The 17,145-nt window shown below is 41.7% G+C and overlaps 1 protein-coding gene across 1 annotated transcript in view; it reads right to left on the reverse strand.

Annotated features, from left to right (window-relative positions):
* Window positions 1–17,145, reverse strand: part of cdkal1 (CDK5 regulatory subunit associated protein 1-like 1) — a 218,201-nt gene that overhangs the window by 58,896 nt on the left and 142,160 nt on the right. Inside the window, exon 11 of the mRNA XM_076738158.1 lies at window positions 6,455–6,635. Coding sequence (XP_076594273.1) covers window positions 6,455–6,635 — 181 coding nt within the window. The remainder of the gene's footprint in view (window positions 1–6,454; window positions 6,636–17,145) is intronic.

Genomic DNA, 17,145 nt, shown 5'->3' on the forward strand with positions numbered 1-17,145 from the left:
CATTTACACCTGCCTCTTCCCACACAATAATTCTATAAAAATCCTACTCGATTAAAACACAAAAAAATTGTTATATTGTGAAAATACAACCGTAACCTGCAGCTAATCAAGACCTGAAATCTGTATCAAAAACACTGCAGTATTTACTTAATCCAAGACCACCGTGTTAAATGTCAATGCTCAGGTAGTCCTGCATCTCATAACAAGTCAGTGTTACCTTTCCTATTTCATTGTGTCTTTTATTCTAAGAGCTTTATTAGTGTGCTGCATGCTAATGTGTCTGTACGCAGGTATGTGTGTGTGTGTGTGTGTGTGTGTGTGTGTGTGTGTGTGTGAGAGAGAGAGAGAGAGAGAGAGAAAGAGCGTACGTGCATGTGTGGTCCATCAGCCGGAGAAGTTAATCTAGCATGCCATCGAGGTTGTGTTAGTGGCAACCCAGCAATGCAAAGCCACTGTGTGTGTGTGTGTGTGTGTGTGTGTGTGTGTGTGTGTCTGTGTGTGTGTGTGTGTGTCTGTGTGTGTCTGTGGACCTGTCACCGTGGTGATGATGAACGATGGTAGTTACCATTACGTCCATCTGTTGTTGCCGCCAGAGACGGATGCTGCGTCTAACGGGAAGTGACATTACATGGATGTATACACTTGTACTCATACCCAGACTCCAAACACATGGAGGTGTGGTGGAGACGGGAATACACACTCTGCTGCCAATAACCCACAAGAAACTTACACAGCTCACAAAAACACTGCAGTGCTAAGTGAAGCAGGAATACGAGGCGCAATGCTGTGAAGTTCTGGGGCAAGACATTACAATCGCCCTGACTAAGCTATGATTTCTTGATAGTTAAGGACACTCCCTGAACAGACACAACATTAAGATAAGGGAATACTTGTCCTCAGACTGGCAGCTTCCTTAAAGTAATATCTCAGTCAAACCACAGACAACTAAACACCAAAAAGACCAAAAAGAAACCTGCTCAATGCTCAATTGAGGACACACTCAATGCATGACTCTGATACGAGATACGTCCGTGCGTGTGTGTTCTTCTGTGTCTTCATAAACACGTGCATGTGTGTCAGTTTGCCCGGGTGTGAGTGCGTTGTGGGGCAAGGTAACAGTGATCTTGCCTTAGCCTGTGCTGTCAGAGCTTCTGGCTCACCAGTACGAGCCTCTTTGTCTTTTCCTAATGACAGGCAGATGTTAGTGCTATAGAGCCTGCACCCACGGCGTGCGTGTGCGTTATATTACTGGAAGAAAAACCTGAGGCGTAATCGGTGTGTGGTTGTGTGTGTGTGTGTGTGTGTGTGTGTGTGTGTGTGTGTGTGAAGGATTAACATTTCCTAAAGCATCACAGTGAGAGTGGTCACAGTGGTGATGCTCAGTGTTTTTATGTGTGTGTGTGTGTGTGTGTGTGTGTGTGTGTGTGTGTGTGTGTGTGTGTGTGTGTGTGAGACCCTTCTCACTCTACAGAGGTCACTACAAAACACATTCTAGCTATGTGAAGCTGCATGTTCTGTTAAATAAGGTGTAAACACGGACTATACAGTAAGTTGCTCATACAGAGAGACACAGACATAACATTTCATTCTGCTTTTCTAATCAAGCTCAAGCAATGTGATATGTGAAATGGAGACGGGAATATAATCATATTTGTATGTCAGCTCTGATCACACTTAACACAGATGAAATGCCTTAGAGCTGCTCTTCATTTTGCATCAGAGGAGACTATAAACTGTCATCATGACATATATTCAGGTCACTAAACCATATATATATACTGTGGCTGCAATCATAAATCTCAACCACTGCACACTATGAAACTGTGTTTCAGTTGAGCCGACTAGACACAACTCTTTGTCTTTTGAGCCACTCTGTGAAGTATTTATTTTCACGCCAATGTTAGAATCATGTAGCAAGGTGTTAAGATAACACTGGTGAGTATATAAGTAAATATCAACTACAGACATATTGGACGGCCTTTTAATTTCCGCCCTTTTAGTTTTAAAATGTTTCTTTTAGATCTCTACTTTTTTTTTTTTCCCACTTTTACCACTATGACCTTTTTGTAGCAACAAACAATCCTCCTCTTGGGGATCAGAAAAGATATTCTTACGTGCTTTGTATGTCTTTTTACACCCAGTAGAACACTGTTACTTTCAGTCCCTTCAGCTAGCTAAAACTCGAGAGTGACCAGCACACTGATGACTGATTCGGTTAAAAAAAGCATTTGAATGAGGCAAGCAAAAACTGCGATCATTAATTGGAAGGTGTTATCCCTTCCATTAGTAGTAGACTCGGTCCTCATTAATCAAGTTCAGGCCTACCAAGCTCCAGACAGCAACTTAACCATTAACTCAACCTTAATACCTGTTAGACTGCCTTTAGTCACATGTTGTGATCTCCCCTGACGTGTGTGTGTGTGTGAGAAAGTAGGTGTCTGTGTTTGAGGGTGTGTGTCTATGCAGCCGTTTGTGTGTATGTCCAGGCGTATAATAAATGATAAAGAAGCTAGGAGATGGAGCTACTAGTGTCTGGCCAGCTGTTTCACTTTGACAGCTGCCGCACTGGTGCCTTGTGGGTAATGGAGTTCTTAACCAATTACAACCTGGGGAAATTAAAAACACTGTCCCACTAGAATAGCTAATCTCCCTCTCCATCACTTTTTTCTCTCTTTCTTTGCAGCAGCTGCTTATTCTCAACTCTTCCTTGCATACCAATAGATATCCAAACACACACACACACACACTCACGCGCACGCACGCACACACACACACACACACACACACACACACACACACACACACACACACACACACACACACACACTCTACTCACCAAGTCCATTTATCAAGGCTAAGTTCTAGTCACCTGGGGATGATTATGGAGATCCAAGCTAATAGCATTCACACCCCTTTATTCTCAACATACTCCCTTCTCTCCCTCCATCCCTGTGGTCCCTTGTTCTTTCCATCTGCCTCTGCTCTCTGCTCCATCCTGCATTCGCTCATACATCATCTATTACAATAGGTAATAAGTTAGACCTACAGATACCTCAAAACACCTGGACCACATCGCAGCTGGACCCTCTCCAGCTCTTTGGGTTTTCTGAGACTGAGACAAACCGTTTGTGTGTTTGTGTATTCAAATGTCACGGCTGGAAATCAGACAAAACCATATTTCTTAATGTAACATAATCGAAATTAAAATGTCAGTATTACCAGTTGTATGAGCATGAGCATGAAAAAGGGCTCACGGCCAAATGTGTGCTCAAATAACACAGGACGAAATGCAAAAAAACAACCTGGAATCACTAGTTGACTAGTTGACTGCAGAATCTGCTGCACCCGCGTGCAAAACAAAGACAAGATCGTTTTATTTGTTGTCTAATTTTCAGTGAGTTCCAAAAGCCCAACTCTTGAAGTGTTCCAATTGTGCAATGACCTACAAGTCCAAACCCATCAGTGAATTATCTGTTCCATAAGGTACAGCAAAGTCAAGAACACTAAATCACTGAAAACAGTGCGCTGGTACTACAGTCATACCGAGTGAGACCTACTTCAGCTCCCATTGATAGCGGTGCTGGAAAAGGTCACGTCTGCATCCCATACTGATAAGAAAAGGTAACTATCTGCACTTGCTTTTAAAAAGCAACGTGTACTGCATTTGTAAGGTTAATGTAAACCACAAACACAGACCACAATCTTCACCACAGCCAAATGGTGAGCTGGACCTCCTCATCAGCGGCTACATTTAGCAGGTGAGCACTCATAGTGGCCAATTCAGTTTCTAAGAGGATTCCCCTTCAGTTCTCACAATGGGCACGTCCCTGTAGCTGTTCCTTTTTGTCTCACTTTATTTCCTCCATCCACTTCCCTGTTAGCTGTTCCTCCTATCATCCCTCCCTCCTACCTCCTCTCTCTCTCTCTCTCTCTCTCTCTCTCTCTCTCTCTCTCCCTCTCTCTCTCTCTCAGGCCTCCTTCTGTCTCCGCTTCCTACTCCATCTAGTTCTCCATCCATCCCTCCTGTGGCTACTCAACACAGTTGTGTTCCAGACAAACCATCTGGTGCACTTTATTAATGACTGACCCTACATGGCCTAGACGTCGCCTAGCTGCCACCACTCACTGTGTGTGTGTGCCTGTTTGTATGGGTGTGTATGTGTGTAAGAACAGGTGCATGGTGACTGATGATGTGATGTTGTGTGTAGTTTTAACCACCAAAGCAGGTGTACCAGTTACAGGGACCCAAACATATTGCTCTTTCTCCCACTTCTTACTATTCTATGCTCACAATTAACTTCAATTTCAACATTTAGATGACCAATGAAAATGGCTATTATTACTGAAGGCTGTTAAAAAAAAAGAAAAGACAATGTTCAAGTGAAGTAAGCCACCCCCTTTTGTTGCATGTACATTTTAGACAATATACAATGCATTTTTCAGTGTTTAGTCTGTGATTTCGCACAACCCACAGTCATTAGATAAACAATAAAACTAGCTATTAAAACAATTTTGTATGTAGAAAAAAGCTGATTTGACAGCAAAGGGTTTCCGCAGGAACCAACAACGTGCCACAGCTTGACAATCAAAGACTTGGCTGTGGAACCAAGGCTCGGATAGATGCATGCTGACATCCTTCCACTGACAATAAAAGTTGGATGAGACAGATAGAGGAAAAGAAAAGGAGAGGGGGGAAAAAAAGGGAGAAGCAGTGTTGCGGTTGTCCGGGGATTGATCCCTCGAAGACACACTCTGCTTCTCCTCAGAGAATGAAGGGAGATAGGAGGGAGGAGAGAAAAAGAGAATGACTTATGAAGACGCTCCACTTGAAAGAAATGTGTCAACACTTTGATGGTAAAGGGTGAGAGAGTGCAAATGCAAGAGGAGATTGAATACATAATGTAGCGTGGAAGATAATGTAGGTGGTCAAACGAAACAAAAAAGATCAACAAGTACAACCCCTATTCCAAAAAAAAGTTGGGACACAACATGGCCAAAGGAAAAGTACCAAGCTGAGTGATTAAATGAGCAGAAATTCTTTCTGATTATTATCAAATAAACAGAACTTAATTCAACCGAAAAATGTGTATATAATTGTGCATATCACGGTAAAAGATGAGCATAATGAACCTAATGAGCATAAAGTACATGTACATTTACACTGCAGGAGCTACAGATTATCAATGTAATAAGCAAATTGTTGTTAATTTACATTCTACAATATTACACTGTAGAAGACTGTGGCTCTGAGAAATCTGTGAGGCTAAAGGTCAAAAATACGCCGGAGCTGCTGGTGGTGATGTGTTCAATGTCTGACTCTCGCTCGCTCTCTCTCTCTGTGACACACACCTTTCCTCACAATTATGGCTTCATTAGCCGCTAATTGTTTCATTTGGCAGCAGACTGAGCGAGAGTGGAAGACAGAGTACTTGTCAGGAGTTGTGTGGTTATACAGAGAACAAATAAGAGGTTCAAATGAAGCAGCCAGCCTGAGACAATGTGTCTCGTTACTCGTGGACTCTAGATCTTGACTCCTTGAAACCTATGACTTGTATTGAAGTCAAGGGAAAAGCACTTCACTAATTTCTGTCTTGAAATACCTTAATAGATAGATAAAAGTCTTTTTTTTTTTTCAACAAAACTTGACAATCTGAAGGACAAACTGTCACCTCACTCTGTGGCAGTTCTGGTAATAATTGTTTATGTGAGGAGATATTGGAGCTTTAAGACTGATTGAAGCTTTACTGACAGATGCTTTATTCTATCATAGTCTCTCCACTTCAAACAAATTTGGATTTTCTGGTCCAATTTAACTGCCAGCAGCAAATGTTTAACTCAAACGTAGGCTTTAACAGTTAAACATTTACACATTAACACTGTCTGCCATCATACAGTGTACCATATGAGTCTGTCCATCTGGGGGACGGGGACAGACGCACCCCCCCCACACACACGTCTTTCAGGATTAGTAATATTAAAATTCATACAGAAGTCATGACAGAACTGGAACAGGCTTTTACATTTTCAGATGACAGGAGGCCGGCCTGTGTTTCCCCGATACACACATTTGCATATGCGTGTGCACTTACAGTACAGTATATACACACAGTGTCAGTATGAATATCTTTACTTATAATAAGTATGTATTACTGCTATAATACAACTTCTGTTAAATTCCAAGGTGTGATTTGGTGAATCATTCACTTTTTTTTAGATTAGGACTGGTTTCAAAGCCAATATCCCTCAGTTAGTTCATTATTTTTTGCATCAGCAATGCAATTTCTGCACAGCACGCAAAGAAATCAAGAGAAAGAGAGCCAGAAGTGTGCATTCACACACTATGTCTGCATAACATTTCATTTCACTTTGACACATGAGCAGCTAAATTTATCCCAATCCAGATATGCCAGATGACCAGTAATAAAGGAGTCTCCGTCTCCTTGTCCACACTCACCACATGTGCTGGTACTTGCTCCATCTTGGCTGCAGGTGTACCTGGTCTGGGGTAGAACTGGTTGATGAACAGACTTGGGAATCGGTAGAGTTTCACCAAGTCTAGCGTCTCTTGGAAGTCTTCCTCTGTCTCACCAGGAAAACCGCAGATTATATCTGTGGCAATGGTTACACCTGGGACCCTAAACAGAGACAGAGAGAGCTTTTTAGGCTACATATCAAAGTTATTGCCTCCATGCAAAATCATTTTTAAAAACCTCTGGTGTTGCACAGGACAGCAGGGATGATCCTTTGACCATATTAAAAGTAATGGCATCAGAGAGAAAAACCATAAAGCCCATCTACAGTATTCAGTTCCACAGCAGTTCAATCAGTTATGGTCAACGGCCCATGGCATTGTTATGCAGCTAACCTCATCTAACACATTATTCAGTCAATCAGGGAGCTTTGGGGAGAGCAGCATCCTTTAGTCCAGAGGAATCTCTTTCAGGACAACAAATCATAAAAATGACAAGTATAAAACAACATGCACAACAAATTTCAGTCTAACATTCATCATCCTCTAACCACCTGATCAACTGTCTAAAATCACTTCCCACTGCTGCTATGTGCCTTTGAAAAACTATGTGAAGCACCGAAGCATTAAAGAAGGCTGAAGCCTTTCCCCATGGACTCATTCCACCAATCAAACCCTTATTAGCAACCTCTGCTGCCAATCAATAGCTATTGATTATTGACCGGTTGGCTCATTGGATTAATCGCAGGCAGCCGGGTGTGGGAATAGACGCATTGATTAGTTCTATACATGTTGTTTGTACTGACAGCAGTTGGACAGCTTGTAAAAAAAACTCCAAGGCGAAGTCATCGTTGTCTGTCAGAAAGCCATATGTCTCGAGAGTACATACTTGAGATTCCCATACAGTTTCAATGATTAGGATTGATCCCAAAGGAATTTAACATCATATCTGATGTCTGAAGGGCTAAATTAGCAATATGAGACTTCATTCATAACATTAATCTAAGCAGCAAAGTCCAAATTATTTGTGTCAAGTGGGCTTTCCAGTTGTCTGTTTTCTGAGGATGCAGTTATTTGCTAGACTGACTGGGAATGATATCTAATGCAATACAAACAAGCCATTGCTTAACGGCTTTCTAACATCAAATGCCTAGATGCAGAGAAATAGGCTGGACACTGGAGCCTCTGAATGTAAAGTGTTATAGAGTCAACAGTCTGCTACAAGAACCCAAGATGCCTTTAGCAACAGACAACTGGATGGACCTCCTTCGAAAAATCTTTGGATGGGATGGAAGAGGAATCACCACTAATTTGGGCTTGCTCCTTTCACCTTTATCCTTCATTTTATTTTCATTCTTGCCACTCCTCCTTTCCTCACTCGTTTTCAATCAAGCATCTAACCGCTGACGTAATTCCTTAACTGTACAGTAGATGTTCCCTGCCCTTATAGATAGGCACCTGGCCACGGAGGTGCAGCCAGTGCAAAGATGGAAATGGAATAAAAAGTAAGAGAATGAAAAATATCTGTTGTCAAATATCCTTAAAAAACTGTGAGACATAAAGACGAGAAACAAACACACAGGTAAGCAAACGAGACAGGCTGATAAGACAAAGACAGCCCAACAAAGACATTAAGAAAAGAGTGGAAAAGACATTTTGTCTGCAATCGACAACATGATGCATCTTTAATCACATTAACTTCCTGCATCTGCAACCCCATGATAACCTCTGACCTATTGATGAGTTCCAATTGGCTGATGGTCATTAATATTAACCAATGGCCTGCAGGCACAGGCATCCTTGACCTCTCAGATCTGCCTGACGACTCCCCAATGGAAAAGTGAGAGTAAATAAATTAAAAACAAAAATCTGAGCATGTAATGGTTAAATGGATGAATAAATGAATAATTCTCTTCTTGAATCACCCTCAAGCAGTGCTTCTAAACCCCCTGAGTATGTAACACAAAATACATAGTTTTAATCCTTTACTTTGTTAGGTAAACAAAGGATAATTTGCCGCCTGTAGGCTTTCTACAATAATTAATCAAGTAAAGAGTCCTGAAAATGGGAAGATATAGTTCATGTTTGGGAGCCAGTGTGTTGACGTGTACCTGCATCATCAGTTCGCAACTTTTTTTTGTAGGTGTTTGAGTTTAGCCAAAATTGAGAAATGTTGTGCAGCCTATGGGATGTAATCACAAAAAACATGCTTCTCCTACAGGGATAAGCGACTAATTAATGCTCTCGTCACCGGAGTATTAAAAATCTATAATATACTCCCTCGAACTATTTCATTAACGACAGTGGGAGGGAAGGTAAATAAAATTAGCAATGCGAATAAACAAGCAGATTTTCTTTCTGGCCTCAAAAGATAGCTGTCTTTTGCATCTCCCCAAGGCTCGTGCTGTACATCCAATTTGCTCTGGCCCTTTGTGGTAATGCTGGTGACGATGTATATACTGTAGGTTTGCCGGTGTATCCTTTTCATTGTTGCAGCAGTACCAAGAAAATTTACACCAATGATGAAAAAAAATGTACAATTCAGGCCAGGGGTGCAAAGTAATACATGGAGATAGAATACTGAGAGAAAGAGCAGGGAGAGAGAGTGGTGTGAATTGGCTTTTGTGGATTTTCCAAAGGTGGAGGCTGAGAGGGAACAAAAACATGCGCTCGCACACACTGTCATTTTGACACCTCTGTCTCTCCTAGATCTAAGGGTGATGGAGGTGTGATGTGTGATACTAATGAACAAGAACCACACTGATACTCTCCTTGTTAAAATGAGAGAGGAGAAATGTATCTTGTTATTGTTCACCTTTCAAAAACAGTGTGTAAGAAACAGAGAGAAGCGAAGACTGAGACAGAAAAGGAGAAAATCAAGAAAGACGACAGATTAGGTGTCAGCTCAACTTGCTTTCAATTAAACCAATGCAGGAAGAGGGATATTTTTAAAACTGGAAAACGGGTTTTTACAACTAACCTGGAATAAACTTTTGTCACAAGTACTGGAGGCCATTTTCACCGTGATCCTATTTTGCATCACATTTCTATTGTGAACGTTAAAAAAGCTCAAACATATTAATTTATTCACTGTTATGTTGAGCTCAAATAGAGTTTTGACTGCAGCTGTTGAGAAAAACAAAGATATATGCAAATATCAATTTAAACACAGCAGGCGAACTGAATACAGTGCTTTGTAGCATTAAACCAGGACATATCAGAAAATACACAAATGCTTTTAAAAAGGTTATCCAACCAATGAACTGAGAGAACTGGATGCAGAGTAAAAAAAAAAAAAAAAAAAAAAAAGCAAGATGAGTCTCTTTGTTGTGTGGACAGGAGATAAACAGAACAGGATCTATGAAATGAGACATTATCTGGGATGTCAGGCCCGGAGAAACAGTTAACAATGATTAGTATTGATTAGGGGGTGATGTCAGAAAGGGGTTTCTTAACCAAAAAATGAAAAGGAAAAAAGTGGCAATTAATGCAAAGATTCATGTTGGAGATAAAGTACAAAGAACAAGAGAGGGAGATCACAGTTTATTAAGTTACATCATAATCAAAAAGCACAAAAGTCATATAAGAAAAATGGGGCTCTGATCACCCTCACTGCCACTCCAAACAGCATCTTTAAATGCATCCTCAGCGTCTGTTTGTGGACGGTGCATTCAATTAGTCCTCTGTTTGCCAATGTCTGAGACTGAATTTTTATCAACAGCGAGCAGTCAGCCGCTAATGCTGCACTTCCTGTCGCTACTTCAGAGTACAAAGACAGTACAGCCCCTGAAGCTCCTAAATCAAAAGAGACAATAGAGCAGGAAAAAAGGTGTGAGTTTCTGCGTGTGCTCTGTTCCTGTCATTTCTCCCCCTGGCCCACTGAAGCAAAGAGACCACATCCCTGAGGACAGTTGCCTCCACTGGCCGTGGCATGCAACCAATCTCAGTTAGCATTTACACTGGGAGAATGTGTTCATAGGAGACTAAAGTCTTTTAATTAAAACTCAAGATAAGCACACAGTCAGTGTCCCATCTGCCTCAATGGGCTGAATTAAGCTTCATAAAACACAGCATTGTCTTCAGCACAATTATTATCAACTCTTTGTTTGCTGAGGCCCTCGTACGTGCATGCATGTATGTATGAGTTCCCATATACATACTGCCATCCTCCTCATCATATATTCAAAATATGTGCGCGAGGATGCGAGCGTGTTTGCACAACAGATGCCTGTGAGCGGCCCCCGTGATAAGATGAAGGCGAGACCATTGAGACACAAGAGCCCTGAAAAAACGAAAGCGAGGGAAAAAAGAGGAGTGTGGCATGGAGGTGTCGAGAGGAAGGAGATGGGCGGAGGGATGGAAGGATGAGAGTGGAAGAAAGACAATCTGGGAAGGTAAATATTTACCTATTCATCTGCCAGAAAGAGACCGTGCTACCCATCTGTGCTGCAGTGTGTGTGCTGTGTATGTGTGTGTTCTCTGAAATGGTAATGTTTGGTATAGTGGGGCTGCTGTAGTGCAGGAGACGGACAGTGAAGGGGGAGAGAGGGGGAGAGAGAGAGAGAGAGAGAGAGAGAGAGAGAGAGAGAGAGAGAGAGAGACATGGCATTGAGGAGAGGGATGAAGACAGGAAAGGGACGGACTGTGGGGAGATTTTGTTGTCAAATGTAAAAAGTTTGGAAAGCTGCTGTCTTGAGGAAAACTCAATTCCTACATAAAACCACATTAACATGTAATCTGACAGCTTTACTATAACATGTGAGTGTATGCAGGAGAGAGAGAGAGAGAGACAGACAGAGAGAGAGAGAGAGAGGAGCAGCAGCAGCAGCAGCAGCAGCTGGGGTGAGAGTGAAAAGTAACTCTACAAGGAGTGAAGTTTGAAGATTACACAACCACAACATATTGTGTGAAAATGATGTTCCAGTCAGACATGATCAGTGTTTATGTGAGGATGAGACGGGTCTTTAAGCTTAGATGTTAAGTTTACGTTGGAGCCGTCCACTCCAATACTCTGGAAAATTCATGGTCATCTCCTGATACAAGAGGTTGAAACAAGTTACATCATCTGTTCCACCTTAAAATCCAAATTGCAAACCTACTGATGTTTTTTTTTTGACTGTCACCTTAAAACTTCCTAACTACAGACCATCCCTTGTTCCACTGTTAAACAAAAAGCACCATTTTCTAATGATCAAAACGATTCCCTCTGCGAGTTATTCAGCAGCCAAAAGTGTTTTTTTTTTTTTTCTTTGCAATAGTTACGGTACATTTCTTGAAAATGCTGCCAGCGAGTCAGAGGCCATCAACTGTTACTACTTCACACTTGAAGTACTTGTCTGAAAAATGAAGGTGGCTTTAAAAATCAGAAAATATCTATACAACAGATGTCTTGCAAAATGAACTCGACCCTGACGAGGCTGCGAAATATTCTTGAAACGAAAAACATCTGCCATTAAGCCGACTTGTTTACCTCAACAAATCCCTCTCCAACACACAATGTACACAACGGCGCAGTTTTAAAGGTCATCCATATCTTTGTTTGCAGCCATTTACCGAGATTAAACCTCTTTTGAAGGTGTGATCAAAACCTCAAGCACCATCACGTGTCATGTGCTTAGCGCTCATCATTAATGCTGCCTGAAATACACTAAATGGAAAACTGTCAGTTCAGTTCAATACACGTTTGTCGTTGTGTTATCCAGGTCAGTTCTTTTTGGGTGTGTCGTGTTGATTTGTGTTGCTTGTTTTTCTCTTAAGTTTGTTCACAGGCTTTCTCCCCTCAGCGACTTGTTTTTCTTCTGTTTTTCCATGACTGATGTGAGATTGTTCTACTTTTCTAATAATCATGTGTTTCATTGTGTAAATAAATGAAAATCATCTCAGACACAGTGTATTATATATCTAAGAGAAAATATTGCTTCCTAAAGGGGAGACAGAAGGAACCTACAAAAGGGGGAAGACTGAGGACACTTGTGAGGAGTGTGAGTAATCACTCAGACACTTAAGTGTTTGATTTAGCCGTGGCAGCTGGAGGTAATGGCACTGTCATGTAGCAGCTCAATTTACAGGGATACAGAGAGAGGGGGAGAGGTCTGCCTGGTTATCACTCACTTTCCTCAACCACTTCCACCATCAACAATGACGGAAGGGACTGTGAGACGTGGTTAAGGAGGCGACAGGAGGTGACTGGACAGATTGAGGTTGTGCAGCCTGACAATGGTTTTCACTGTGGCTCTAATCCATAACTGAAAAATGGCTTTGGATACAAAGGCCTAAAAACCTGACTACGTCTGAGAAGCTGAATGGAGGCAATGTTGTCACCTAATGCGAGCTGTTTGATCGTGTGCAGGCTGCTGCGTCTGAAAAGTTTCAAAAATTAGAAAATTGGATCAAACCAGGGAGCGACCCTTTTGCTAAGCCCCGCCCTCCTTGCCCGTCAAGCTTTCCATTGCCGCGCTGCACATTATGGAGTTTACAGTGATAATGGTGGCAGATTTACCATTGACATTCAACAAAAGCAGGCTTCTCATTTCTAATTGATGACCGTGAATTTTGTCAGCTAAAATGATGACTCTGGCTAGCAGATTTTAAAAGTGTAGCTAGCTATTGCTAATTTCTTCATTCATGACAATTGTCTGACCCACACTCCACTTCTTTGCCCATTTTTGGATTAGCCTGGAGCCTGCCAAGATTGTGACACCCAGAGCCACTGAGCTTCACAATGGTTCTTCAGAAGGTTTTTTTTTTTGTTTGATGTCATGGAGACTATGTCCATTATTGTACACAGTTTATGAGTTGGACAAACAGTGGTTAGATTTAGGCTATACTTTAGCTGCTGGAACGTGAACTTCCCCAAAACAAACAAAGAGCAGGACTGAATATTGCAGAAAGCTAATAACATGCTCATTTCCTTTGGACGCAATGCTTGGTTGGTACTGTATGTATAAGAAGATGCTACCATACAAACGCTTTCCTTAGAGCCTCATGGACACTACATCAACAAAGCTTGGTGGGCCTGCCAGTGTCTAGTTAAAGTGAATAAGCTATGATTGGACAGTTGCTGTTCAGAGGAGGGGTTTAGCAAAAGGTCAACTGGTCAAGTCAAAGTTTACCACTAGAACTGCTATTGGTAGAGGTATACACTTAAAAAAGGTTAACATTCATAAACACAGATGTTCTAAATGGGGAAAGAGCTTGCAGCTTGCAGCTTCCAGATGATAGATGAAGTAACAGCTAAACGCACCAGGTAATGCAATGACTGTGTGAGACAATTTGGCAGTTGCATTCTGAATTTTGCTGTAAAGTGATTCAACGATTGAAGGACGCAGGAAAAAGAGAAAGCAAATGCTGACTGTAATATGTTTCAGAGTGGAGAGGCGACAGACAAATGATTGGTTACGAGGCAGAATGAGACAGATGATGGCTTCAGCTGGCCTGAGAGGAGCTGTCAAACTGTCAGAAACACTTTATCATCTACATTTTTCGTTCACTCTCTCCTTAGATCCTTGCCTGCTCTTAGTCCATCTTGTGGGTTGAGAAAGTGGCGTGCGGAACGATTTTTGTTTTACTCATACTCCAGTGAAAACCCTATACATGCACAAGCACACAAGCAGGCAGTGCTAGATTAAATGCACTGAGCCATGACAGTGTTTTAGAGTTCACGGTCACGTTCTCAGCCTCACACTTCTCCACACATCTTTCTCCCTTAATCATCTTTTCCCATTAGCTATTATTTATCTGTAATGGGACAAGACGAAATTCAGTTTTGAATATGGGTAAAAAAGCCATCAAAAAATGTGTGTTGCGCATGTTTGGGCTGTGGGTCATTATTATCCTTTTATTATTTTCTTAACTGTGCTTATTTAGGCAAAGTCTATCTTTTTTCCAACAGGTAAACAAGTGATACTGGATAATAGTCCAACTCTGGTGTGTAAACACATTGGATATGCCACTAGTCCACTAAGTGAATACCAAGTCATTTGTCTCTAACCTACAGTGCAAAATAACCTCTGTCTTTCTCTGTAGCAGGTCATTTGTAAAGATCGAGGTGGCTGCTGTGGAATGAATGGAGAGCCAAGTAAATAATGATCCCACTGGAGTCATCAGTAAACTTTATCATTTAATGAAACAGCCCGAACACAGCGGAGCAGAACTGCAGTTCAATTTAACACACACACACACACACACACACACACACACGCAAACACAAACGCACACTTACACATAGAGACACACTTACACATAGAGACACACACATACTTCATTAGCTTTGGAGAAGGGTAATGAGAACACACACATACACATTTCATTAGTCTGAGGGAGGAGTAATAAGAGCACACAGACGCCACAAATCCATCCACTCTCTCGCACACACACACACACTCACAAACACACACACATATATATGCTTAAGAGGGCTCCAATGCAAAGGCATGACACTCGCGACTGCCCAGCCAGGCGTTAAATGGACTGTCCCTTTGCACTTTATTTCAATTTAATCCAACCTTCATTGACATACCCATAGTATGTGATCCATCACTCCATCCTGCTGCGCTGACCTGACCTGCACAGATATGGATAACATCAAAGCGCCGGATAAATGCTGAACATAAAAGCCTTACCTGAGTCAAATGAACAGTGGGTTCGCTTTAAGTGTGGGCTTTTTTGTGCTCTCTCTATGAAGCTGCTCACCCACAGCGTGCTAGAAATATTGTTCGTGACACAGACCAACAACTGCACACATCCATCTTCTCTTTTTGTACAAAGATATAAGTGAATGTTCGAAAATGCTAAAAAGATCAGTAATTAAAAGTGACATTTTCAAAGTGAGGGAGAACTACCTCTCTATCAAAACAGATTCATGCAAGTTCAAAGGGCTGCTGAAGTAATTGTTAGGCCGAAAATTACAGATACGGAAAATGTCTCCAGTTGTGTTTGAGCACCACTGTGTTCAGACCAGAAGAAGAGAAGCTCTGGGCTCACATGCTGAAGCTCTCCAGCTGTTAGTGGCTACGTTTGCTTGCAGGTTAGATTGTAAGCAAGTCAGTTATGAGCAATCTTAGTTATGTAGACGCACGTCTATTTCAGTTAGGCCTGAACAGAGAAAATCAGGTTCAAGGTATGAAACGCTGAGAGCACTAAAACAAGGGTGAACACTCCTTCTTCTTCTTCTTCTGATGTTGGTTGTTTTCTGTTGAAAAGATAATTAAGTGACTGATTATTTCCAACTAACTAATCATTTTATGAATCATTAAGCTGGCAGTCATTGGAGTCCAAGAGCAGCATCATCTGGGCTTTTCTTGAGAATGAGGAAGAACCTGTCAGGGAAAATCAATTAGTGTCTCTTTAATGTGTGTTCTCTTCAGTAAAAGCAGCTACATCAGTAGGACTTTGATAGAGTCTACAGGACAATCAGTTAAGAACTGCCATCGTAATCTGACATACTGAGGACTACATGAGGGGAATGCATATTTTTCATTAACGTTACCATAAAGATAGAAGATAGATAGAAGATAAACATACATTAATTACATAAAGGACTGCTGTACTTCTGCTTCACTTACTAATCAGCAAAACCAGCCATAAAAGCATTTCTACACACAGGGTGAATAACTGTATGTAAACAATGAGACACGGAGATGAAAGATAACTGAGAAGGACAAACATTATCAATGTTTCTGTGTGTTACTACCCTGCCTCGATGATGCTTTTAATTGCCACTGGTATTCCTTGACAGAATATGTGCAAGCACACATGAGGGCACTAGCTCTGTGACCAATAAGAGCTTAGAAAAGCTTAGCTTAACACAAAAACACATACAAGTTCCAGTTCTCCTCCAGCTCCTTTTTTTTGTACATGAGTGGATATGACAGTGAACTGATATATTAAGTAAAGCTTTTTCTGTTGTAGTTGAAGTAGTACTCTCACAGTTGAACTGCCAGGGGCCACAGGGTTCCCATAACTTCATATAAAACCTGAGGGACACGTACTGTAACTGTAGACGAGCTGAAATGCTATGGGGTAAGATTTTGGAGGCAGATTTCCCTCCCTGTGGACAAAAGTCTACAGGACTTTGGAAACACACACACACACACACACACACACACACACACACACACACACACACACACACACACACACACACAAAACAAACGTGGTGACACAGCAGAGCTCGCAGCCAGTGACAACCCACTTGAAACTGGAATAACTGTTGCACAATGGTTTAGTCAAAAACACAGCATCACTCAAACAAACACACACACACACACACACACACACACACACACACACACACACACACACACACACATGCACGCACTCTCTCTCACACAAACAGATTACAGTCCATCAAATGGGAGTGATACTGCGTGGTTGAAAATGAGCTTTGAAAGGAAGGGCAGGACTCGAGCACTGCGCAAGAAAAGAAATATGATATGAGAGAGAGAGAGCGAGACAGAGAGACTGAGAGGTGAGTCACAGAGTCAAACATGACTGTGATCTTAGATGTACACAAGTATCAGCTGACCTTGTGTGTGTGCGCACACTGGGAGGTGCAAACACGTGGAAAGTTACCACTTTGCTGCCTTATTACTTGACTTTCCATTCTGCTTGTGAGAGGCTGTTTACATGTTCACGTTGTTCCACCATGCTACCTTACTCCCAGTCATGCGTACCTT

Source organism: Chaetodon auriga, chromosome 8 (assembly GCF_051107435.1).
Source record: "Chaetodon auriga isolate fChaAug3 chromosome 8, fChaAug3.hap1, whole genome shotgun sequence".
NCBI classification, from domain to species: domain Eukaryota; kingdom Metazoa; phylum Chordata; class Actinopteri; order Chaetodontiformes; family Chaetodontidae; genus Chaetodon; species Chaetodon auriga.